General features: G+C 44.0%; 3 protein-coding genes and 1 pseudogene across 4 annotated transcripts; 2 read left to right on the top strand and 2 right to left on the bottom strand.

Moving 5' to 3' along the window:
- Positions 1-613: 613 nt before the first annotated feature.
- Positions 614-4,131, bottom strand: LOC116237263 (feather keratin B-4 pseudogene; annotated as a pseudogene). The gene is made up of 2 exons (XR_016460498.1): positions 4,097-4,131; positions 614-1,301 (listed from the first exon to the last, which is right to left on the bottom strand). The product of XR_016460498.1 is annotated as a feather keratin B-4 pseudogene (transcript).
- Positions 4,132-16,156: 12,025 nt separating this feature from the next.
- On the bottom strand, positions 16,157-16,848 carry LOC116237271 (uncharacterized). Its single transcript, XM_031606317.2, has one exon. It carries the CDS (start codon positions 16,836-16,838, stop codon positions 16,236-16,238), a length of 603 nt encoding a protein of 200 aa, XP_031462177.2. The 5' UTR covers positions 16,839-16,848; the 3' UTR covers positions 16,157-16,235.
- Positions 16,849-19,215: 2,367 nt separating this feature from the next.
- LOC116237270 (uncharacterized) lies at positions 19,216-20,723 on the top strand. Its single transcript, XM_031606316.2, has 2 exons — positions 19,216-19,499; positions 19,999-20,723. The coding sequence occupies exon 2, from the start codon at positions 20,019-20,021 to the stop codon at positions 20,619-20,621; it is 603 nt and encodes a 200-aa protein (XP_031462176.2). The 5' UTR covers positions 19,216-19,499; positions 19,999-20,018; the 3' UTR covers positions 20,622-20,723.
- Positions 20,724-23,732: 3,009 nt separating this feature from the next.
- LOC149914395 (uncharacterized) lies at positions 23,733-25,153 on the top strand. Its single transcript, XM_090127067.1, has 2 exons — positions 23,733-23,752; positions 24,259-25,153. Exon 2 carries the CDS (start codon positions 24,283-24,285, stop codon positions 24,814-24,816), a length of 534 nt encoding a protein of 177 aa, XP_089983193.1. The 5' UTR covers positions 23,733-23,752; positions 24,259-24,282; the 3' UTR covers positions 24,817-25,153.
- The last annotated feature ends 743 nt before the right edge of the window (positions 25,154-25,896 follow it).

Genomic DNA, 25,896 nt, shown 5'->3' on the forward strand with positions numbered 1-25,896 from the left:
TCTGGGCACTCCTTATGATGTATGTTATATGTCAGCATGGTTGAGGTGATAGAAAATGTTCGATTGAAGGCTGATTTCTTCAAATGAGTCTGCAGCTTGCAATTTTGTTGTGGCCAGTAAGCATAGCTGTGATATGATTAGCTAAGCTCAGTTCTGCCAGTCTATGCAGTATAGCTTGCATAAAGCTGGGCATTTTCCTGCACAAGCCCAGCTCTCGGAGATGTTGACAGGAGAGGAAATCAGTAATCCCCATCTAACTTACCGTCTGAGGATGCATTTTTTTCTTTGTTCAGGGAAAAACACCCTTGTCTGAGCTTGTCATGGCAAGGACTGAATCGAGAGCCTTTTCCTGTAGGAGGAACACTGAAGGGTACATGTTGCTCTTTACCATGGGTATGCCTCTGTCAGATTTTCTTCTGGAACATCAGGTTCTCAAATGCATCAAATATATAGTACTTGTATAACATCCATGTGAAGTGTTTAGGATCCATAGCAAAGCTGGGATCTCCTTTAAAGACTTTATTAGGTACTATTCATCAAGGATTATATCAGTATCAGTGAGCTGCAGATTATAAACCAAATTAATAGAAGAAGAAAACTTGATATCGTGCAGCAGGAAGGATTTTATTGAGAACAACAAATGGGATTTATCAGAGCACTGCAATACTGCAGGGAACAACGCAGAGGGATTGAGTTAAATTTACACCATAGCAAAGGAAAAAAGGATGAAGTAGAGCACAAGGAGACCTTGAGCAGAGATCTCATGCAAAGGGGGGCTGGCATCTATGCTTGCTCCTTGGGATGGCTGAGCGTGCAGCCAGCTCCTGGCGATGCCCTCTGATAGCTGCACCTCGGTGCTTGCTCAGTGGCTGCGGATTTGCTCCTGTTCCTGTTCTTGCCAGGTCTTGGTGGGCGGTGGAGGTGGCAGAGTGATGCAGGGCTTCAGAGGGCGGAATGCTGGCCGGCGGGTGTAGCAAGGGTAGGAGTAGCGGCCGGCTGCAGCAGGACCCACCAAGCTCTGAGCCTCCAGGTAGCTCCCATGGCCAAAGGAGCTGCCCAGCTCCAGCGGGGCTGAGGTGCCCACAATGCTCTCCTGAGGGCAGGAGCTGAGGATGGGGCCTGGGAAGGTGATGACTACAGGCGGAGGGTAGACGATAGCACGGGAGTCCCCGCAGGAGGTGATGCAGGGCTGGCTGCAAGCATCGGCATAGGGCTGTGGGCAGGTCACCTCGCAGGACAGCAAGGGGCGGCTGTAGTCGCAGGGCTGCCTATAGAAAGCCATTGTAGGGATGGAAGTGAGCCTGGAAGACAGAGAGTGGCAGGGCCCTGTCAAGGGTTACAGTGCAGTACAGACCTCTTTTACCCAAAGCCATCACAGTGAAGGAACACATGCTGAGAGCAAATGCTACAAGGAGATTGGTTATAATGAAAGGTCAGAAACATAAAATACATTTTACTCTATTTCCCATTACTCTGTTTGATATTTTTAAGTAATACAGCACTCTCAACCTGCATGGAAATGGAAATGACATTTTTGATGTTACCCTCCCCCATCCCACAGAGAGTATTACTTACTTGGTTCAACAGCAGGTGCAAAACCAGGAGAACCAAAGTGGCTTGAAGACTCTGGGCTGCAGGGACTTTTATATGGTCCCTTTGCATCCACGTCATGGTTTGTCCTTGTCCCTCCAGTTACCAGATACACTGTTTGCACATGTCAAGGTAACCGCTTTGTGCATTGTTTCTCTTAACTGAGCAACTCCACCCTACATAGAATTGTATCTGTGTTATTGTCTACAGATGTCTTACATGTCAAAGTGGTGGGGGCCATCTTTGTCTTGACTATAACTGGATTTGTTGGAAACAAAGGGAAATCAGATTTGTTTTGTTACAAGGATTCAAAGTAACTTTTCACAATATATTGCTGCATTTAACCAGTATCTGCATATGCACTGGCCATATACTGGTGCTTGCATGTGTTTTCTAGTATTATGAATACTAGGTCAAAGCTGACAATAAGGGTCCCAGATTTCTATCTGAAGCCACAGTAGTCTGTCTGATCCTTTAATTACTATTTCCTATTTCCATTCAAACAAAGAAAGTCTGCACTTTGGGGCAATACTTGCAAATCCTTCGTTTTGAATTCAAACTCTATCCTTAGTGTAGGACTGTTAACTGGAAATTGCTATAAAGGGAAATACTTTTCCACTACCCAGAACAGAGCACTGCAAAACAGAATACAAGGCTGTGGCTTATTTAGTATCTTTGGTCTTAAATTGTCTATGAAACAGGAAAACTCATGCCCAGCTCTCAGCTGATGTAACTGAGCTTGGAATCAAGGCAATAGTATTGTCATATTGATCAGCCCTTGGCTTAGGGAATATCTTTTAGTAATCTTAAGGATTCCATACATCAACATGCATTGTTTAACATATTTTGAAGCTGAAAGGCAGAAATAAGACTGTCAGCAGGCTGCGTTAGCCATCACACCCCTGTCCCAGAAGTTCTGTCAGTTATGTTCGACAGTATCAACTGTATAGTCTTAAGTTCCTCTAAAGGAGTTCTTCCTTTGTGTTGTGTAGACAGTAATTGTTCTTCCTGCTGCCTTGGAGATGTGTATTTAGGCTGTCAGTGCCTTGTAGCTGGACTATCTCCTCTTTTGTGTCTTGTAGTTCTCCAAACAATGATCAATGACAGAAAATGAAAGAGGAGTTGACATGCTCAGGTTCTCCTCCCAGCTCTCCCTCTGAACCAGCAAGTGTGTCTGAGCACATTATTTAGCCTGTCTTCTAGCAATTCTATCAAAAAATCAATAAAAACAGCCCAATTCACTCAGCTGGCTTTGTATACACTCTTCATTTTGAAAGGAGATAGGTCATTACCAGCTCAGGCTTCTGCCTAGAACACACCTACCCTCCTAGGGATGTCCAGCCTGTAAGGCAAGGCTAGAACCAGAAAATGCAGGTTTGGTGTTTCCCATACCCCACTGTTGTGCTCACTCTGGCAGCAGGAACTGCAGCTTTGCCTCCCAAATCCTCAGCCCAACACCTCCTCAGTGTTGCAGCAGTAGGGTACATATATATATGTGTATAGAATACACTTTGTAGCAGATACAGCTGTTCTTATAGGGAACTATCCACACTGTACATAAAGAAAGAAACTGTAGGCATACTTCACCACCCTTCACTATCTTACCATCCTTTTGAGAATCCACCCCAACTCAGATGATTGTTGGTGTTGTATTGGCAAATGTGACCACAAGCCACCTGACTTACTGAGGATTTCATTCCAGAGGACCAAGGATTTCATTCACAGGATCAAGGAGGTGTTGCAAGACTTGGAGAGTCCAGCATAAGGTCCATAAAACTCATTCAAACTAAACTGCTTTCACATTGGCACAATCTAGGTGCACACCACAGCCGTTTTTTTCTTTTCTGATTTCTCCTGCCTTCAAGTCAGTCTTTCCCTTTTGCATTTTTGTATCGTATTAAGTATTTTGCCCAGCAGGTATAATACTGCTCTGGGCAAGCCTGTGTAACAGCCTACATGAAATGGGAAATTACTGCTGATGATTTCTAGAGGGGACGATTAAGACAGAGTCCAAATAATTTACCAGCAGATCTTGGCAATTAAGTGAGACTTTGGGAGGAGATCTCAGGCATGTCTTGCACTTGTTAGCATTATTATTTATAATTACCATTCTATTATCTGACAGTTTATGTAAATGAGGTTGGCAGCCAGATAGAGAGTTGAGACAGCCAGCACTCTCAGGAAGCAGTAACAAAGCCAACTAGTTCTAGGTATGAGAGGAAGGATTCCTATTGCCTCACTGCACTGGAAAGACTCACACAGAGGGTGGGCTGCCCTCACCCCTGTGCACACAGGATGACCACAGCATCTTAAAAATCTCTCCCCCGATACCTATTGTAGATTGCTATGCCTTAACTTGGACATCTTTGCCCTGTCTTGGGTTTAGACGTAATACGTTTTCTGTGTTATAGTTGCCGTAGCAGGTTCAGGGAATATCTTTATCTCTGATAAACAACCGTTTTTCAGAAACCTCCGAGAGCAGTCAGAAGAATAAACCCAAACTTACTTGATGCACTGAAGAGAGAAAGCTGGAAGAAATAAGTAAACCGCTTTCAGCTGCAAGTGCTTTTATACTTCCTCCAGCTGCTTGCCGGCTAGGAGACCTATTTGTTGGTGATTATCTCATTTACTTGCAAATCAGATGTTGTTGTGAGGATCGTTCCTTCAATTGCTGTAATTATTTTGCTTATGGTTAATTGTTAAACAGTTCTGAACCCCAAGTAGTGTGACACCCAACTGAGAAATGACTGAGGTTTCCTTGTGATCACTAGTTATAGCTGAAAAGTTTCTTTTCAAAGGAAGTGTGCACAATTCCTCATTAGATTTTGAAAAGTTTGGCTTGAAACCCAAATCCTCCAGCTGGAAGCAGAGCTAGACGCTGATTATATCTATGGCTTCTCCACCTCCATGGAGTTATAACTTCTTTACATAGGGAAATAATAAAGCTACCACTGAAGAAGTAGGGATTTTATCATTTGTAGTATATATGTTTAATTAGGAGAACTGCAAGGACAGTTTTCTATCTTTTTTTAAACAATACAAGTCCACATTTTGTGAAGGGTAATCCCCCCCCCCTTTTTTTTTTTTTAATTTTCAATTTGTATCATGTAAAGACAAGAAGTCTCCAAAATTTATCTACTCAACTTCAGCATAACATGACCAAAATCTGTCTTTTGTGGCAAAGAAAATAACTTGGACCTGCAGAGATATGAAGGGTCTGCTTCGGAGATAAGATCTTGTTTTAAAGTGAAACTATTACTCATTACCAAGACTCAAAACTGCAGTAACGTGCCATTAATTTTATCGTAACAGATTACTGTATCTACACCATGTTAATCATGCAGAGGTACTTTGAAGTCTTTTATTCTGTGGAAAAATTAGAACAACCCAGATAAACATTGCCTAGAGCTTCCTCATAACCATCCCACATACTTCAACCATAATCTATGCTATAAAGAACAAGGCTTAAATTGTCAAGGGTGTAAACAAGCACAAGAGAGGAGTGAATTGAAGAAAGGCATATTTATGCTGCTCAGCCTACATGGGAGGCACCCTCCCTTTTATCTTGCTGAACTGAATGGCAAGATGCCTACTCAGAAGGCTGCATTCTGCCACTCCAGCCTTGTCCATAGGTCCGCTTTATAGTTCTACAATACAGAATTTTGTCCAATGGAATGTCTCTCCCAAGACCTTGATAATCACAGTTATTGCAAGCAAAGCCTCTACGAGTGTCTGTCATTTTTGCAGACTGGAAGTTTGCTATCACCTTTCATCCCTGTCCTTCAGTATCTCAAAGAATGACTGGGGAATTCCTGGGGGAAGATGCTAGAGTGGTTTTTAACATAGCTGACACCCTTTTTTGGGAATCAATAGAAAATTCTACATTGGAACTTTTGGACATGTAAATTTGTGTAGTTTTTAAATGCCACTAATTGTTAGATGCTCATGCTATAGTAAAAACCCTCAAGGGACAGATACTACACAAAGTCAAGCCATGAAACTTGAAGAATTTGCCATATAAACCTAAATTATTAGCAAAAATAGCAGTGGGCAAATTTAGAGTGATAGTGATACAACGGTAGTTAGATTTACCAGTAGGTGCTAATAAGTGCTAGAATAGTAATGACTGTTAAGAAAAAATGCTCATGCTTATTGCTTTAAAGCTGACCTTAACAGCATTGTCATTGACTTTACTAACATTTTCACACAGCAGTCCTGTTTGTGCCATTCAACACTGGACTCTAGCATTTGTGAGTCAGCAGCAAAAACAAATGAACAGTTTATAGTATAAAAGCACAACTTCAGTGGTGAGTTTTCTGGTTGAGTTTGGAGCTCTTGTAACTTTCATGATGGTTTGTTGACCAGGAAAAAAGCTGAGGCTGTTATTTTAATGGGGAATATGTGTTGTCTTGTCAAGTCAGAACAAGCCAGCTCCTCCTCCCTGAGCACAGCATGCATTGGGAAAGACAGTGGAGCAGTGGAGCACAGTGACTGGAAGTGCCTTGGGATGTCCACAGTTCAGGTTAGATGTTGTAACTGTGTTCAGAATCAAAAGCTTCTAAAGAAATCCTAAGAGCCAGAAGTGTTGAACTGTATAATAGCACATGTTTTGGAGTACTACCTTCAAACACCCATCAATTAGACACAATTAGAGTCACCACCAGCATGAATCCCAATCTATCATTGTTGGAATCCTTTGCCTGTGACCATCTCACAGGTCCTTCCCATTCCTCACCCTGTTCCCAGGAAGCAAAATAGGCTACACAGTACAGCATCAGTAACACTATGTCATCAAAGTAGTGAACATTTTTGCACAACCCTCTTTTAAATGCTAAAAAAAGGGATATGCAACATCAGAGCACCCTCCAGGCAGCAGCTATATGCAATTGATTGCCTCCATGCAAGCATGGGCTCCCTGCCATAACCATGCTCTTGACTGTGTGCAGGAGTGAAGGCTGTGCATTTAAAAAGAAAGAAAAAAAAAAAGAAAAAAAAAGATTCAAGCATAAAGTTAAAAAGCCTTAATTTCACCAATGTACTGAAATAACACCAATGTTATGTTTTAGACAGGAACAATTAGTCAACATTGGGGCATCTCACTCCAGCAATTACTGGGATGCTAATAACCCTGCGTGGCACTGAGGTCAGAGAGCTGAATTCAATGTCTCCTGAAGCACCTGTTCCGAACAAGCCCAAGACTTTCCCAGGCTGTTGTTCCAGGGATCTCCAAAGTGATTCAACATAATCTAGAGATCATTTCGAAACATTGGCAGCAAGCTCGTCAACAGAGAAAAAAAAAGCATGAGCAGATTAAGCACAGAAACACAGATATGGTGAGGAATGATGAGTAAACCTGGGGCGCAGAGCTGTGTCCTGACCTATTCCAATAAAGTGTAGCCATCATCACTAAGAATTAAGACAACAGCCTGGGTTTTCTGCATTAAATACATTGTGCCTTTTTCTCTGAACAGAAATAAGCTTTGGTCTGAATATACATGATATGTGGTCAGCTCTTACTTTGGATGGTATACTGAGCTCCAGATATGCATATTTGAAATATTCTGAAAGCAAGTCTCTCTTGATCTTTCTCATTTGGCATTAATCTATTCCTTATGCCACTTAGAACCTGGTGATTTATTTTTGTAGGCTGCCACGGAAGTGTTACAGGGAGGGAATAGAACTCGCTTGGGAGGATCTACCTTTTACACACTACCTTTGCAAAATAATATCTTTTGGTTCATTTGCATGTTTTACTGACTCAAGTTTTGGAAACTAAATATTGCTTTGAAGACTTGTAGGGCTGACTCATGTGCAAAGATTAAATCTTGATGAAGGATATGGCATTGTGAGCACAATGTGTGATGAAACATTCCTTACTGTTCTGAAAATGCTGCTTGCTCACAATGCAATAATTGCTGATACTTGTCAATCTCATATTGCCTTTCCTATTGTGTTTTATCAAAGCAGTTCTAAAGAATAACCATAAACACAGGTAGTTAAGGGCATTATATAGGGGCAAGTAACTCTCAAGAGTAGCAACACGAAGATAAAGGCTTCTGAACTCTCCCCATGGGGTTTTGTGCCACACATGAATCCAGGGGGCCCAGACTTTCCAGGGATTTTATTTAATAAACTGTTCTGAAAATTTACCACATTCTGTGCAGTTCTTCCTCACTTGTAAACGTAAACCAAAAAGTCTTCCCAAACATGTTTCTTTCCTTCCTTTCTAGCTGCTTTTCCCTGCTAGCATGGCCAAATCTCTCCGATACTTCATTTATATCAGCAACCAAACACCAGAACTCAGCTGTCGTGTTTGGGAAATACTATCATTTCTGTTAGATGTGTCAAAAGATAGCAACACTGAGTCTGATCCAAGCTTCTCCATGGAAGTGTCATTTAGCTTTAAGGCAGCAAATACAATCTTCTGTGAAAAGTGATATCATAATAACCCACATTCAATAAAACATCAGCAACAACATAAAATGGTGAAAAGCAAAGCAGCAGGGAAAGTGACACTTGGAGTTCTCTCACAGGGTAAATAGAAAAAGAGGTCAAAGCAAGGGGCTGGCACAGGCTTTCATCAGGTTTATTTTTACAAAGAGGTAACCATGCAGCTCTGCAGAGGCTGTGGTGTAGCAGCAGCTCTCCTGATGCAGTTGGCATCAAGGACCCTGGACATACAGCCAGGCTGCTTTTACGGCTGGTTCACCATGACCTTGGCCTAAGGCGTGTACTGGAGTATGCCCCTTGGCTTTCAGACAGGTTTTGCACCACCATTTGCAGTTAAATTTGCACCTCAGCTTGCCTGCAGCACATTCTGAGAATTCTCCATAGGCCCAACAGGAGCAGGCTGGCGCCACAGGAGGGCAGCAGCTTCAGAGTGCAGACAGCCTGCCCTTCTGCTGGGGCCTGCCATTGTGGGCGGGCCTCCCTTCTGCTGGGGCCTGCACTTCTATTGGGGCCTTCACTTCGGAGTGGGCCTTCACTTCTGGGTGGGCCTGCACTTCTGGGTGGGCTTGCTCTTCCACTGGGGCCTGAACTTCCACCAGGGCCTGTATTTCTTGGTGGGCCTTCTCTTCCACTGGGGCCTTCAATTCCACTGGGGCTTGCACTTCTGCTGGGGCCTGCACTTCCGGCTGGGCTTTCACTTCCACGGGGGTCTGCACTTCTGGTTGGGCCTTCATTTCCGCTGGAGCCTGCACTTCCGGCTGGGCTTTCACTTCCACTGGGGTCTGCGCTTCTTGGTGGACCTGCACTTCTGCTGCAGCCTGCACTTCCAGCTGAGCTTTCACTTCCAGGCAGCCCCGCTGTCCCAGCAGCTCCCCCATGGTGGAATATCCTGCTCCAAGCACGGCCCCACCTGGCAGGGATGGGCAGTGCAGAGGAAGATGTTCCTGCTGGTGCCCAGAGCCTCTGCTTTAATACTTTTGGTGTTCTGTCATGTCAACTGCTTTATTATTAAAAAGTAGCTTCTTTTAAAATGTAGGCACCTGGAAGGTGATCTTGTATACCTGGAACTGCTCAGCTAAGGGGTCCCAGCGTGCCTTTCTTTTGAAGTCAAGATGATTGGAAGCAGCCGTCTGTCTTGATTGTTAAAAGCTATCATCATAAAACAAAAGAAAAGCAACTTGATCTTGGAAATTGTCCATTTACTAAAATAAAATATCCTGAGTAAACACGGAGGTAAATGTATGTGAAATCATGACCTTTTTTTTCTTTCCAGATCAGAGTTATTACAGAGTCTTGGGGAATGTAACCCAAGTAATATACTATTAACATTGTATTAACATACCATGCTACATGTGTAATACCTTGGAAGGTGCCAGTGAGGCACCCGGGCAGCCCTTTGTTCTGCGGAAATCTTGGGATGTTTCTGAGTGGATATAATTGCCAGAATGACGAAGTATTTCCTAGGCTCAAAGAGACTGTGCTTTAAATAAGCCAGCATGCGTATTTAGCCATTAGAGAAGAAGCAAATCAAAATAATCTTTAGAATAAAAACAGCATGTGAAGTTGCTTGGCATGAGCAGGACACAGCTGACTTCCCAAGTAGCGTCTGCCTGGAGGGACTCACTGCTGGCACCAGCTGGGCAGACACAGAAGTGAGGAACTGGTGCTTCAAGTCTCCAGGTGACTGCTAATATTCATGAGTGAAGGTGTTTCTCTGGTTGTTCCCCTTCCCCCCTCCCCCAACCCCCCAAAAGCAGGCTGGGAAGGTTTTAATGCAGAAATATGAAGAACTGCAACCTGTCAGAAGACTTCCACATAGGACTGGATACACATTAGAACATAACATTTTAAAAAAATACACATTTTACTATAATCTTGAGGCATATACCTTACAAAACACAGATCCACGTTTCCCTAAGACTAAAATTTGCTCTCAGTGGTTTTCAGGCTGCAGCCTAGACTGAAAAGAAGATATTCCGTTTTTTCACAGCAGAACCAAACCCTTAATTTCCCCTGGGCATCAAGTTGTGGCTGGTCTGGAAAGAGGGTCAAGGACAGCTTCTGTTTCCTCTGTATGACAGAGTATCTCCAGGAGAGCATTGCAAATGAGTAGCAGAGGAAAAAGGAGATTCAGAAGGCCAATGGTTTGATGCAGCAGCCTTTTAATGTGAATGCAAAGTGGAGTAAACATTTGCAGAAAGAATAATGAGGTCTAGAAAAGCGTATATTTCTAGAAACAAGGAAAGCTAGAACCAGTTACCCATTCCAGTGTGGTGCATTTCATCAAGATGTTCTTTTTTCCTCATTTTTGGTGAGTGTGACATTCAAATCCCTAGGTGTGCTTTTTTGTTTGTTTAAATCACAAAGTCAAACTGTGTAGAGGAAGTTAAAAGCACAGATGTAAGATGCAAAGCCACAAGAATAAAGAAAGCATTAATCTAAGCTAAAGCACTATACAGGAACTAGAAGCAAGGTCCTGATTTTGGGGTGCTTCCCTCTGTTGTAGGAAGAACCTTAAAAGTCATGCCTGTAAATGATGATCCATATCCGTTCACTCCTTTTCTTGCTGTTTTCCTGTGATTATTTTCTGGGGTAAGCTGATTAGAGCTTCTTGCAGAAGCCTCTCTGGCAAGGATGCTTCCACTGGGTGGAATAAGTGTAGGAGCGCTCTGGCACACACTGAGGCACGCACTGAGGCTCACACTGGGGCACACACTGGGGCACACACTGGGGCACACACGGAGGTGGGCACGGAGGTGGGCACGGAGGTGGGCACGGAGGTGGGCACGGTGCCACACACGGGGCCTCACACTTTGTCACAAGCTTTGTGGCACAGGGCTCAGCACAAGGCAGCGCGCACTCAGCCCCCTTCTGCGCTGAGCCAATGGCTACACCTGACTCCAGGGCGCTGGCCAGCTCGGCTGACTCCGTGGAGCCCACGATGGTCTCTTGTGGGTAGGTGGTGAGGATGGGCCCTGGGATGGTGACGACCACAGGTGGTGGGAAGATGATGACACGGGAGTCAGGGCAGGCGATGACGCAAGGCTCACTGCAGGCAGCAGCGCAGGGCTCGGGACCTTTCACATTGCCTACAGCAGCACATGGCTCTGTGCACAGGGTTTTCTCACAAGACATTGTTTAGCTGTGCTGTAGACCTGCAAGAAAGGAGCAAATATCACCTCAAAGAGCCAGGAGAGCAGGGTCAATGATGAAGCTAAGCAAATGTTAACCCCGAAGAGACACCATGGATTCTATGTCCTTTTGCTTTTAAAATAAATCAAAAAGTGGAGAAATAATTTGGAAAACATAAAACTAGATTTTGAGCTGTCATTTCAAGCTTATGTAAATGCCTAATCGAAGGGCCAAATAAAGGAGGTAGGCAATCTGTTGTTTGAGATTGAATGGAGTAGTCTGTTTTAGCCAAAACAATTACCTAATTTTTTTTTTTCTCTAGCTGAGCAGTATATTAGAAAAGCCTAGGTGGGGTTCAATTTGACTCAAGCTATTTTTCTTGGATTTTGTTTGTTTTTTGTTTTAGGCACAATGCCAAAATAGACATTATTCACCTAAGCTTCTCTTGGCCCTTAAGCCCTAATCCAGACATCTTCAGGCTCCCACCCTTTCAAGCTGCTTCATTTTATCAATCCAATGCTCTTCAACTGACCTGCAACTCCCTCAGCAGAATCAAAACCATGGGAAATGAATGAATGCGTAAGAAATCAACCCCAAATCCATACATATGGTATGAAACATATATACAGGTTAATATATGCTTTTACAGCCTGTTGAATGCTTTGCATAAGAGCTTTTTTTTTTTTTTTTTTTTTTTTTTTTGCATAAATAGTAGAAAAACACCCAAAGCAACTCCTGGAGAAATATACACCTTACGTAGACATTCACTTTGTTCCCATTTCTTCTGCAGAGCTGCATTTAGCAATGCCAAAATATTGTCCTGGGCTATTCAGGACAAGTGCCCAAGAGGGTCTCAGGTGCAGCATTCCCAAATTCAGACCAGGAACTCTGCAGGGCCACATCCACAGGTACGTGTTGTCCTGAGGGCTGCCTCCGCTCCGAAGGGTGACTGCAGCCATCTCACCATCTCACTCTTTGTATTTCCTATCTCAATATTCACCCATATTTTCTCTGCCCAAGGTAAGATAAAAATCAGTCGTCATGAGGTCTGAAAAATGCTGCCAGATGTGTACTGCTTGCTAAAATAAACTAAGGCACCCTAAAGGCCTTATGCATTAAATCTCTATATAACAAAAGTAGACGTCTTTAATTTTATCCAGATTTCAAATGTATTTTGAAGCCTCAGTCCATTGCCGCCTTCAAATGAATAATAAGCAAATGAATTTTTTATGAAAATAAATTCCATACAAAATTGCAGAATATTAATCCAAAATTCAACCCCAGAATTAACCCAGATATTTCAATAAATGCTGATCTTTTTTTTTTTTTTTTTTTTTTTGTTTGTTTGCTTTTGCTTTTGTTTTCTTTTTAGAAAGAAGAAATTATATCAGAATCCAACTTACTCTGTTCACCGAGGAGAAGTCACGAGAACCTGCTGGAAGGTGTCTGAATCATGGGTGGTTTTATATACCGTCCTGGACCACCAGGCTGATGCAAGAAAATAACGTCATATTTGTGCATTAGGTTCCATTACTCCCCAAACAAAATTTGACGTGTAATTACAGTAATTGTTTTGCTTGCTGTTTGTGTTGATTACCCTATTCTAACCAGCATGTGACTTCAACAGTCCCATCCCCAGATTCCTTTCATTTCAGGATTTTAAGCATCAAACTCCTTCTTGAAGCCCTGAGAACATGAAGGCAGCCTATAGTAGTAAACCCTGGCTTGCACACAACTCCAGCCATGCTGCAGCAACTCAGAGCCTCTGTGGGACTCCATCTCTTAGAAAACAGAGGTTTGTTTTCCTTCCCTAAGCATCTTGACCTCCAAGAATGCATAAGAGCCTAACCTAATATTAGCAGTAAGTGTGCTTGCTGGTTTGAAGCTAGTTAGGACATGTTTACAGAAACTGTAGTCACTGCATGACTGTAGTGTCCAGGATTGCCTTGGAGAGACACTCCTGGGGCTGAGCATTGCCTGTGGTCGCTCCTCACTTCATGTCGGAGTCTCTTCCGAGCAGGGATGCATTACTGTGCAAGGGCTTGGTGTGGCAGCAGCCTCAGCCAAACCCAGGAAGAAACACGAAGAGAGAAAGCTCTCTTTGGTGACAGCAGGATCTAGGAACTGCTCAGTCTGGTTTCGATTAAATCACTGTCCCTCCAGTCACTTCTCCAGTGGTTATGGTCACAGTTGCATCAGAAAAGTTCCTAAATATGGAGACCTGAGTGTGCCTGACCTGGATAAGGGAGCAGAGCTCTGGCAAAGCAAGCAAGGCTGGAACATCCCCATTTGCCATGCGGGCTAGCCAGGGAAAAAGAACTCCACTGCTTTATTTAAGATTGCTCATGAAGGCTTTGGTGATTCAGAGTTGCCAGTCTGTGCCCAGCTTGACCTGCTGTGATGCACAGCATCTCCCTGTGTTTGAGGCACAAACCCAGCCCCCTCAGATGACATAATACTATTTAATTTTGTAAATATGCCCTCTTTTGGAAAGGTGAATATTTGGCCAACGTATTTTAAATAGTATGATTAGGCTAACAAATGGAGAGCTGGCTTTTAATCAAAAAACAAAACAAAACAAAGATCCAAATTCCCAAGGTGCTTATCACTGCTTGAATCAGAGAATCACGTGGGTGGCCCTGGCATATATATTTTAAAGTGACGCTATGATTCAATACTGTGGAGTTTTATACTGGCAGCCTGTTATTAACCTCCTAACACCACAATACTTTGCATGTACAAAACATTAGTGGGTGTTTGCAAAACTGTCTGAAAGCATTTCCTCAGAACATTTCCAATAAGTGCTCTTGCCTAGAGGATCCTCTGAAATCCCTTTGCTTCCAAGAGATAATTGATAGCACAGAAGTTGCAACATCACTAATGAAGGAAAATGTGTACATATGGGTACTGGGGGGGGGGGAGGGGGTGCAGTTAGGAACCCAGAAACTATTCAGTGATTCAGCGTATGCAGACACCCTTTGCTTGGATGAACCCAAGAGCATGGTGACAATCAGAATTATTCTTACCCAGACAGAGCAGCAGCTGCAGTTTTTACACAGTGTTCTGGAGCTGTTCAGGGCAGATGAGATGTGATGCTGAGAGAGAATTTCAATGGTTTCTGCCCAGGCACAGCCTGACATGTCAGCCTCTGGCACCTTCAGAGAGCGGAGCCCAGCGTCACCCAGTTCCTTCCCTTAGTTCTGAGCCCACCTTCTGCACTCTGCTGTTGCTCAGCCCACTCAGCAGCCTCCTCCTGAGGCTTTCACCTGTGCCCATGGCCTCAAGACCTCTCCAGCCTCAGCCTCAGCCTCCAGCCCTCAGCCTCAGTCTTTTGCTCTCAGCCTCCTGCCCACAGCCTCAGGTCCCCTTCAGCCTCAGCCTCCAGCCCTCAGCCTCAGGACTCCTCCAGCCCTCAGCCTCTTGCCCTCAGCCTCAGGACCCCTCCAGCCTCAGCTTCAGCATCAGCCTCAGCCTCCCTTCCCACAGAACCCACAGCAGGAGCAGGGCTCAGCAGCCTCCTTCGACTACCTGAGCTCCGGGAGCAACTCTAGAGGGAGCACCTGAGCCCAGCTCTCACACCCACACATGCATTTATTCTCCTGATGATATCTGTTCACGTTTTTACAAGCAGTGATGAGCAGGTAGTCATGCAAACACCGTTGGGAGAGGATTTTTGGATAACTCAGAAACTAGAGAAGTAATAAGTGTAGTTATGAACAGGTAAACTACATGGATGTGAATTGCTTGAGGAGGAGAACATCCTTTAGAAACTGCTGAGCAATTTGAAGGGCTCAAAAAAGAGATCATTTTGGAAAAAAAGTGCAATCATACAAAGCAGCTACGGAAAGAGAACTGCTGAGGTTTCTCATCCCATGCTCTCCCCTGAATTATCTCTGGAAAAGGTTTGTCTGAGCTGCTCTCAACAGTGTCCCAGCCCTGGGATACCACTGTCTCATTTGTATGTCAGCACCTCATTGCTTCTGCAGTTGGGAGGGAGTTCTTTCCCCCTCAAACTGATTTTGCTCTTCTTTATGGCACTGTAAGCCAATGACTTCATTTCCTATTATCCCACTGGATATAAAAGGGTTTTTAAGTCCTTTCTCCTTGAAGAAATGTTGTACAATTTCATATCCCTTTTATGTGAGCCTCTCTAAAATAAGTAAATCAAAGGTGCTGGATAGTTTATGTGAAATAAGATCAAGAATACATGCAAATAACTGTGGGCAAAGGGGAGGTCTCTCCAAATAGGCTGTGATTAGAGAAGGAAGAATATGCAAAAAAAAAAATCATAACTACAATTAGCAATTGAAATAATTTGGCAGGGATGAATGAATCCCAAAAGATTTAAAATCAAAAGTGAGAAATTATGGAGTAGATTTAAAGTACTGGGTAATATTTTCTGGTTTAAATTGTCCAGAAGTTCCTTCTGGCACAAAAGCAGAGTGAGCAGAGTGATATGACCAGATTCATAAGGATGAGTCATGTTATTATGGGAAAGTGTCCACATAGGAATTAAGCGGCACATGGAGCACTTAGTTAAGCCAGAGCCCAAGGGCATACATGCACACAAATCCCAATATCCAGAAATTCTTCAGAAAAATAAAAAAAAACAAAGCCCTTCATATCAACAAATTACTATATTATAATTGATTTAAACAGATATTGTAGGTTCCTATTCTCAAAAGGAGCATGGCTGTCACTAGCCTGTATTTCTAGGAAGGCACTGGTTGATTTACTTTTTTGATTCTATGCCGCATGACTTTACCACAAGTACCAAAGGATCTGGTGTAAGATTTATCAATCTTACCCATCAGCCACAAAATTTTGGTGTAATAAAGGGATATGACTCTCATTTAGAACACTTGTAGATTTCCTGAATTATTCAAAAGGTGAAAAAGAAAACATGGATTAAAAGGGAAAAAAACAAGAGAGAGTTGAGTTTGAATGCAAAATAGTTTTAATGACAGGGAAGTACAGTGCACATTTGGTGAAGGCAGTCACAGAGCACACAGGACATTCCCCTGCGAGCTCAGTGCAGCCCAGGAATGGGAGACATTGGCTTTTCAGAAGTAACCACAGCTTCCCCCACTCGACCTGCGGAACCCGGAGGAGCCACTGCCTCCATAGCAGCTGGCTATGCCAAAGGAGCGCCCTCCCCCAGAGGAGCCCCCTCCATAGGAGCTGCCTCCTCCAAAGCCACCTCCGTAGCAGCTCCTGGAGATGATGGATCTTCTGCCTCCAAATGAGCCCCCGGAGCCAAACGACCTGCCCCCTCCATAGGAGCTGCCTCCTCCGTAGGAACCCCCAGTGCCCCCTCCATAGGAGCTGCCTCCTCCATAGGAACCCCCAATGCTCCCTCCATAGGAGCTGCCTCCACCATAGGAGCCACCAGAACCAAAAGAGCCCCCTGATTCACTGGGGCCCAGTGACCCTGAGAAGCCCCCAATGGGTACTGGGAATGAAGAGCCCACAATGGTCTCCTGTGGGAAGGAGGTGAGGGTGGGGCCTGGGAAGGTGATGACCACGGGTGGAGGGTAGACGAGAGCACGGGAGTCCCCACAGGAGGTGACACAGGGCTGGCTGCAGACATCAGCATAGGGCTGCGGGCAGGTCACCTCGCAGGGTGCGGAGCACCTGCTGCTCAACATCTGTCCTCCTGAAGACATCTTTTGTGATGCAGATATACCTGCAGCAGTGATTAAGGAGTTAAAATAAAATACATGTGCATCTCTGTGCTCTTGTACCAGCTTTGTGATGACACAAACTGTTTGCTTCCTATAGAAGAAATTATTTTCTTACAATATGAGACTATTTTCTTACTGTATTCTTCTTATCTTCTGTCCAATCTGAATTATTATTGCTCAGTATGGCTAAGTCTAAACAATACAGATCCTAAAGCAACTTCTCTTTCAGTCTGGTGTAGCAGCCAGTAAGGAATAAATCTTTCCAAAGTACCTTCCTCCTGCCTTGGTTCTGAAGCAGTGTTTGTTCTGATCAGTGTTCCACCACTATCAGTTCTGCTAGAGACCAATTTCTGCCTCAGTGTTTTCAGTTAATGGGTTATCTTGGAAACAGATTTGTCAGACTGTGTAGTTACAAGCAGAAATCAACTGAGGTTATCTCTTCTGCATTAATATATACACATCTCTTAATTACTGCTGAGTTCCAAGTTGTAACCTCCTTAACAAATTAAGGAGATTTAACTGACTCCTTCCCTTTGTGGTTTGCATGAATGCAGCCTCACATTTTAAGGCCACTTATCTATCATTGGCTACAGCTGAATGGCTACAAATATCCTAATATTTAACAAAACCAACATTTCTGAGCATCACAGAGAACTGACATAGAGTTCACTCCCCAGTTAAACAGCAATAGAAACATCTCAGTAACTGTAAAGAAACTTAAGGAGAAATACTTACCAGGCTCACAGAGAAAACCTGATGAAGTGAAGTCGTTGGTGAACCTGGAAGAAATGCAGTGCTTTTATACAGTCCTTCCAACTGCTAGCAGGATACGCAACACGCTCCTGCACATGGGGCATAGTAGTTAGCCAGCAAAGCATTTTGCTGTATAAGCTATTTCTAATTGTAATAATTATTTTGATAACTGATAATGGCTAGTAAATCAGCCCCGCATCATTCTATATACTCAACACGCCCTTTGTCTTACTGTAATACCTAAATGTTTTTTTTCTATTCCTTTTTATGACTAGTGCCATCTCCTGACCTCATTTGAATTGCAGTGGCAATGAACTGAGCTCTGTTTGCTGACCAAGGTAAAGACATCAGTCTTTAGGAAGAGAAAGACATGAGTTTTCCTTCGTCAGGGGAAACATTTTCTGTTCTGCAGCAGGTTCTGTTGAAATTCAGAATTGCAAATAATTGGGAGAGTTGCGAATTTCATCCCTGCAGCTCCTCAGATAGGGCAGGTCAGTTCTGTCTAACATCCACCCAAATAACTGCTTACAGAGGAGCTTCATCAAACGTACAGTGTCACCCAGTTAACTACAAGGAAGCACTGCATGAGAACATTTAATGCGTTTATTGCTCTCCTTCTTTTGTCACCTTCCAGGAGAGCTGTGATGGTTTAGCAAGACGGATGTTCTCCAGGAGGCATCAGTAAGGGAACAATAAAGACTTCTGGGGCATGGAATGGATGCATGTGGAGTATGTCTAAAGGTGGTTTAAAATAAAACAACTGTGAGAGTCTTAAGAATGGGAAAAGACTCTTATTTTATTTTATTCACGAAAACCTCAGCAGTATTTCTGGAATAGTGCTTACAAGTCTCATGTACCAGCACGAGGTAGGGCTAAGAGTCCATAAACAGAAAGAGATCTCTCCATACAAAATCTCATTTACCAATAACCAGGGGGAGATGATCAGATCAACCTTTTTGTGGGGTTGTAACGAGCGTCAGGTGGATAGATGTCAGCAGTATCAAGCATCCAACTTCAGTGCTTTGTTGCTGAGTTCAAATAATCTGAAGAAATCGTCGACTTTGGCTCTCAGTCACAGCTGTGGGAAGAGAGCAACCACAGATGATCTGAAACGAATTGGTTTGGTTTCCAGCCTTGTCCCACTTGTCACACTGTACTTAATGTTTCCATCACAGGTTTCCTGTGTTTTCAAACACCATTAGAAAATAGAGCACAAAGAGCTTATACAGTTAAAACCTTGCATCACAATGCAAACGAGTTCTGTCAGGCATCAGTGGGTAGCTCATGATGTGACAGTTTTTGCTAGTCAGCAATTCTTCGTTAGCTGCTCAGTTAATGTCAATCGTCTACAGTTGAGAAATAACAATTTACATGCAGGACCCTGGGCACTGCCTTCTGCTTCTTCCCACCACGGGTGAGTGGCAGCATTCTGTTCACCACCCAACATGTTGCTCTCCCAATTTTGAAGAAGAGAAATGGAATATTATGCAGTTTATAATGTATATAAAGCAGTTTATCAGCTGGATAGAGTCCTTACATAGAATTATAGCACCATTCCCATTTCAATTTCAATGAGGGCCAGGAAAAATATCAACTGCTATGTGAATCTGTCATGGTCAGAGAATAAGCTAAAACTCATTATGCTTGTAAAATGCTTGTAACGTGACTTAGAGTTGAGTATAAAGTTGTGATCACATCACTTAAGAGAACAATTAGAACAATTAACGAAATAATCCATACAGCAAAACACAGTTTGGCAATAGGTAGGAAGCTCTTGCACAAAGCGTGGCTCACATCCTACTGGTGGTCTGAGAAGGGATATAAATACGAGTGCTCTGAGTGCTGCAGTCTCATCCACATCCACTCTTCATCTACACTTCTCCAGATCCGGTGAGTTGGAACTCCTTCATTCTCTTTTGGAAGCTTTAGGAAACTATTTTCTGCTCTTCTCTGTATGTTCTTGTATGGGGAATGTGCTGCTAAGCTCTGTTGTTTCCTTCTGGTTTTAATGTCATTTTAAAGCATGTCTTCGTAGATACAGATTTTTAATGGTAAGACTGAATTTTTGCAGATGCTCCAATTAATTCAGTGTTGTCAGATCACTCCAGAGCTATGCATTGTAAACCAACAATCTCTGAGTCTTCTAAAGACTCAGAGATTTTGGCTCTGCTCTCCAGGTTATTCAGTATTTCTAGAGCAGCAGGGATTCAATTGTAATTTACCAGCTGCTACTTCATGCATGTGCAGAAAAATTTGTAAGGGAGATAAGTCTGAACCTTTCCCAAGTCATCTTTCACCTTTTCTCCATGCTGATGCAAAACTTCAGTGCTGCAAGCTTTTTTCACTCCAGCTTCTGAGCTCCATCCTTCTGTTTTATGTCCTTCTGCAGGTATATCCGCATCACAAAAGATGTCTTCAGGAGGACAGATGTTAAGCAGCAGATGCTCCGCACCCTGTGAGGTGACCTGCCCGCAGCCCTTCGCCAACGTCTGCAGCCAGCCCTGTGTCACCTCCTGTGGGGACTCCCGTGCTGTCATCTACCCCCCACCTGTGCTCATCAACTTCCCAGGCCCCATCCTCAACTCCTGCCCACAGGAGAGCGTTGTGGGCAACTCATTCCCATCACCCATTGGGGGCTTCTCAGGACCACAGAGCTCCGGTGAATCAGGGGGCTCTTTTGGTTCTGGTGGCTCCTATGGTGGAGGCAGCTCCTATGGAGGGAGCATTGGGGGTTCCTACGGAGGAGGCAGCTCCTATGGAGGGGGCATTGGGGGTTCCTATGGAGGAGGCAGCTCCTATGGAGGGGGCAGGTCGTTTGGCTCCGGGGGCTCATTTGGAGGCAGAAGATCCATCATCTCCAGGAGCTGCTACGGAGGTGGCTTTGGAGGAGGCAGCTCCTACGGCGGTGGCTCCTCTGGGGGAGGGCGCTCCTTTGGCATAGCCAGCTGCTATGGAGGCAGTGGCTCCTCCGGGTTCCGCAGGTCGAGTGGGGGAAGCTGTGGTTACTTCTGAAAAGCCAATGTCTCCCATTCCTGGGCTGCACTGAGCTTGCAGGGGAATGTCCTGTGTGCTCTGTGACTGCCTTCACCAAATGTGCACTGTACTTCCCTGTCATTAAACTTATCTTGCATCAGTACGTTTGCCTCACGGTTTTCTTTTTCACCTTTCCACCTTGAAATCTCTGTGATTACGAAATACTTATTCATGCAGCTGACTGACAGCTGAGCACTGGTTGCTCGAATCTTTAAGAGGAAAAAACTTTTTTTTCTACTGTCTCCAAAAAAGCTTCAGTTATTTATTTATCTGACCACTATTTTCACCTTAACTTTGACAAAGATATGGAGGCTAGATTTTCAAAGTGACACTGGGGTCTGAAGACAGTTATATTCTGTGATCTCTCTCAGCTGATAGATTCCATGTTTCACCTCATTCTTCACAATTGCATAAACACTAACGATTTTATAGTAAAACATGAAATATTAAGAACAAATGCAAATAAATCTTTGTTTGGTTCCTGATTTTAACTATATATTTTCCAAGTAATGTCATCCAAAAACAGGGGAGCCAGGCTTAAACATGTCTTTAGCATTCAATAGACATGTCTTGGAAATTCACCCGTTGATCTCTTTGCATTTTTTACTCCCAGCAGTAACTATAGAAAACAAAAAACAGAGCATTATTTCTCAGTCTCCTCTTACTCATCACTTATGAAACTCTCCCTCGCATGCCACTGTGACCTGAAAGCAATTATGCTGTCATACAAATACAGCCCACTGATAAGGCCATACTGAAAGAAAATTCCTAAATTGCTTCTCTAGTTTATCCTGCAAATACAAGGCGATCAATCTCAGGCATCAAATCAGGCATATCACAGAATTGTAGGGGTTGGAAGGGACCTGAAGAGATCACTGAGTCCAACCCCCCTGCAAAGCAGGCTCTCTACAGCAGGCTGCACGGGTAGGCATCCAGGTGGGTCTTGAATATCTCCAGAGAAGGAGAATCCACAACATCCCTGGGCAGCCTGTTCCAGTGCTCCATCACCCTTACCACGAAGAAGTTCCTTTGCATATTGGTGCAGAACTTCCTATGCTCCAGTTTATGTCAGTTTCCCCTTGTCCTGTCCCCGCAGACCGCTGAAAAGAGGTTGGCCATGTCTCTTTGTCTCCCACAATTAAGATACTTGTAAACATTAATAAAATCACCTCTGAATCTTTTTTTCTCAAGGCTGAACAAACTCAGTTCAGAGGGGGAGGATCACCTCCCTCAACCTGCTGGCCACACTCCTTTTAATGCAGCCCAGGATCCCATTGGCTTTCTTGGCCACCACACTGCTGGCCCATAGGCAATCTGCCATCCACCAAGACCCCCAGGTCCTGCTCTGCAGGTTCTCTCCAGCAGGTCATGTCCCAGCCTATGCTGATACGTGCGGTTATTTCTTCCCAGGTGCAAGACTCTGCACTTGCTTTTGTTAAACCTCATCTGATTTATCGCTGCCCAGCTCTCCAGTCTGTCCAGGTCTTGCTGAATGGCAGCACAGCCTTCTGGTGTGTCAGCCACTCCTCCCATCTTTGTATCATCGGAATGCTTACTGAGAGTAGAAACTATCCCCTCATCAAGGTCATTGATGAAGATACTGAATAAGATCAGACCCAGCAGTGACCCCTGGGGAACAATGCTAGTCACAGGTCTCCAACCAGACTCAACCCTCTGAGCTCAGCCAGTCAGCCAGTTCTCAACCCACCTCATTGTCCACTCATCTTTCCCACAGTTTCTCAGCTTCATTATCTGGATGTCATGGGAGACAGTATCAAAAGCCTTGCCAAAGTCAAGGCAGATGACATGGTTGATCTTCTTGAGATGTGACATTTCAGCTCTTATCCCTCATTTGACATGAAATTAAATATTTGCTCTGATGGAAAAAGATTTCTCTAAGGGTTGTCTGTGGCAAAGGATTTCTGCTTGTTACCCGTTCCTACGCCAGCACAAATTATTGAGTCATCAGCTTCAGAAACCTCTGCACCCTACAGAAATGCAATCCCAAACTGCTTTGCATATTTAATTTTGAATGCCTCATTCAACTATTCATTTTCACAACACCTGCACTACTTAAGCAATTACTATCATATTACCATAAAAACACATAATTGCCACTCATAGGTGACATTAAAAGCTCTAGAAAGCCTAAAGAGCTAGTGGAAAAGATAGGACCTAAACTGTCCTTGGGAGAAAGAAAAACTGAACACAGTTTGATTTTAATTCCAAGGGGAAATAGGGTATAGATTGAGATGGCAGCACAACATGAAGCAGAAACCTTCTCACTTCCAGGGACAGCTACAGCCATCACTGCCTGTAAGGAGTTGGCTTTCCGCCTGTTCTTATTATGTCAGAGTTTTATTGACAATCTCTGTGTCAGGCCTTTTCAATGACTTTTTTTTTTTTTTTTTTTTACACTGGCATAATGAAAATAGGTATCTATTATCATAGGGTGATTAACAGAAGCGGTCATTAATAAAACTAAGCCAAAAAGAGGTGTAGGCCTGCATTTCAGAGGTATCAAGGAAGGGAGACTCCTACTGACACAAAAGGCTTTCCCCATCTCCAAAAGAAGTCCCACCTGCAGGCTCAGAACTCGTGTTCTCACCTCCCAGGTCATTGCCTGGTCTGTGCTCACAGTAATCCAAGAGGCCTGATTCTGCCATGGTGCTGGATCAACCACTCAGTTGATAGAGTACAGGTGGGGATGCAAAGAATGCTGACTCCCCCATCAGAAGTGATGCAATTTGGGAGGCATTATACCTAAACCCAAGGCTTGCAAATAATTTGTGTGGCTGACACATCAGCTAGGTGCCTTCCTGAAAGCCATTATGGATAAACACACAGAGAGATCAACTCTTGTTTCAACCAGAATCATTGAGTTTAGACAAAAGAAAACTGCTGGGTGTTGTAATTCACTAATTATGAACTGAAAGGAGAACAATTAGGAAGATTAGAATAATATGCTTTTGTGATAAATGACAAGAATTCAATGGACAGTGGATGACCTCATATCCATCCTATTGTCTAAGAACATATATAACAGGGTATGGAAATAAGAAATCTTCTATCCTTCCATCTCCACTGACATCTTCCTCGGAGACAACAGGGTAAGTCTGATCTCAGTGCATGTCTATAGCTACAGATCACTTAGAATTTATGTATGCTTTCTTATCCTGTAAAATGCTAGTAATTTTGGAAATTTTGAAGAGAGAGAGCAGAAGTCAACAGAAGAAAACCAAGATAAGGGGAAGAACAGAGTAAGGAAGAGCCTCACCTGCTCCTTTCCACTGGAGATTTTCTTAGAAGTAAACCTTCTTGCAGGTTGACTTGGAAAAGGGAATGAACGGGACTTTTTAAAGCAAGTAATTGTATAAGCATCAGATAACAGAGATAATAAGAGCAATGCTTTCCAAGAGATTCTAAAGAATAAAAGATGTGGTTGAGGAAGTGAGAAGCCTTAAAAAGGGGTCAGCCAGGAAGAAAACTGTGGGGAAAATGAAAACTGGAAGAGAGGTTTGAGCTAGAACTTAGTGGGCAGCTGCTGGGAAGGATGAGATGCATGCACTGGAAACCTGTGCATGATGGTTTCTTGACAGAACACTGTCTTTTCTAGCTACACCTCCACTCCTCAAGACAAATGATGAACATCAGCTCTGAGTGCTTGCCCACCTGCGAGGTGGCATGCACACAGCCATATGCCTGCAGCAGAAGCCTTGAGCCCTGTGTTACGTCCTGTGGGGACTCGAGAGCTGTGGTGTACGCCCCTCCAGTTGTCCTCACCTTCCCAGGCCCGACCCTTGCCAGCTGCTCCCAGGAGAGCATCGTGGGAACTTCAATTCCCCAGCCGTATGGTCCTGCAATCCAGTATGGCTCTGAGGAATCCCATGGAATGGGGGGCTCTGTTGGCATGTCAGGGAAGGGGGTCTCCTTTGGGGCTGGAGGGGCGTCAGGAACGGGAGGCTACTTTGGATCTCAGGGTTCAGTTGGGTATGGAGGCATGTTGGGGATGGGGGGCTCTGCTTGGTGCGGAGGTCTGTCAGGGATGGGGGACTCCTTTGGAAATAGGGGCTCCTTTGGGTTTGGGGGCTCCTCTAGGATAGGGAGCTGTTACAGCAAGCAGTCCTACAGAAGCTACCGTGGATCCCGCTTTGGAAACTGTGGATCCTTTTAAAGCAGCCTGAATGAATCCCTGCAGACCACACATCAGCCTGGGAGATGAAAGCACAAGGTCTGAGTCTGCAGTTGGGCCTGGCTTCCAGGGATGCGAAAAGTCTTTGTGTCAGTGGGAGCCTCCCTTGCTTGAAACCTCCAAAAAGCAGGCCCATGCCTCCTTTCCGTGTCTGCCTCATCGTCTATCAATAGCAGTTTCATGTAATCCCTTCTTTCTTCAATTGTTATTAACCTTGCACCATGCCTTTCCTGGTGGAGTGGAAATATTTTGAAATTTGAAAGTGGGACTTTTCTGCCAAGATTCCAGCTTTACCTTACAAAGTAGAGTCCCTTTTGTTATCAGCACAGACCTTCTGGCTGCCTTTGGACTGTGTAATAGACCATTATCAGACTGTACTCTTCCATTCTGTAATGCTTACTTCATGTCATATTAAAAGTCTTGTTGAATTATAGCCCTGGATTTCCAGTTTTCCTTTTAGCTCCTTCTGCTTTACCAACTAGGCTGAGAGAAATCAAACTCAAGAGGAGTCAAAATAGCAGGTGGTGCTCCGTGTACACAAATAGGAGTGGAATTCAATGTCCTAATGCCTAGCTGCATGAGAGCACCTACCTCACTATTTTTCACCTCCCCAGTAAAACATGCAAGATGAACTAAGATGATCAGATCTAGAGGATTGGAGGCTGAGCCAGGAATGTCTATATAAACTATTACACACGTGGCATCCGTGAAGGCTGTGCCTCACATTTTACTAAAGAGAGTTACACCCCTCATGCAATTCTTACTCAATAATCTGAGGAACGAAACTCTGAGTAACAGGAGTGAAAATTGCTGGGGCACTGCTGCCTCAGGCTGACTGTGGTGCCCTAAAGAAAATCCAAAGCTGAAGGCAGAGCACCAGGTCCATAACTCCATCAGTACTTTTGGACCCCAGTTCTCACACACATACAACAAACACATGCATCACTGTACCCTCAGCCTGCAACTCAGAACACCACTCTTGCACTAAGAGAAACAATGTCTATCCAAACAAAAGCAATCTTGCTTTCCATGCAATCAAAATATGTATTGTTGCCTAATTCT

This window comes from Phasianus colchicus, chromosome 30 (genome assembly GCF_987193195.1).
Source record: "Phasianus colchicus chromosome 30, bPhaCol1.hap1.1, whole genome shotgun sequence".
Classification (NCBI taxonomy): domain Eukaryota; kingdom Metazoa; phylum Chordata; class Aves; order Galliformes; family Phasianidae; genus Phasianus; species Phasianus colchicus.

Excerpts from the sequence above, each read along its gene's own strand:
- LOC116237271 (XM_031606317.2), bottom strand. The coding sequence starts at position 16,838 with ATGTCTTCAGGAGGACAGATGTTGAGCAGCAGGTGCTCCGCACCCTGC.
- LOC116237270 (XM_031606316.2), top strand. The coding sequence starts at position 20,019 with ATGTCTTCAGGAGGACAGATGTTAAGCAGCAGATGCTCCGCACCCTGT.
- LOC149914395 (XM_090127067.1), top strand. The coding sequence starts at position 24,283 with ATGATGAACATCAGCTCTGAGTGCTTGCCCACCTGCGAGGTGGCATGC.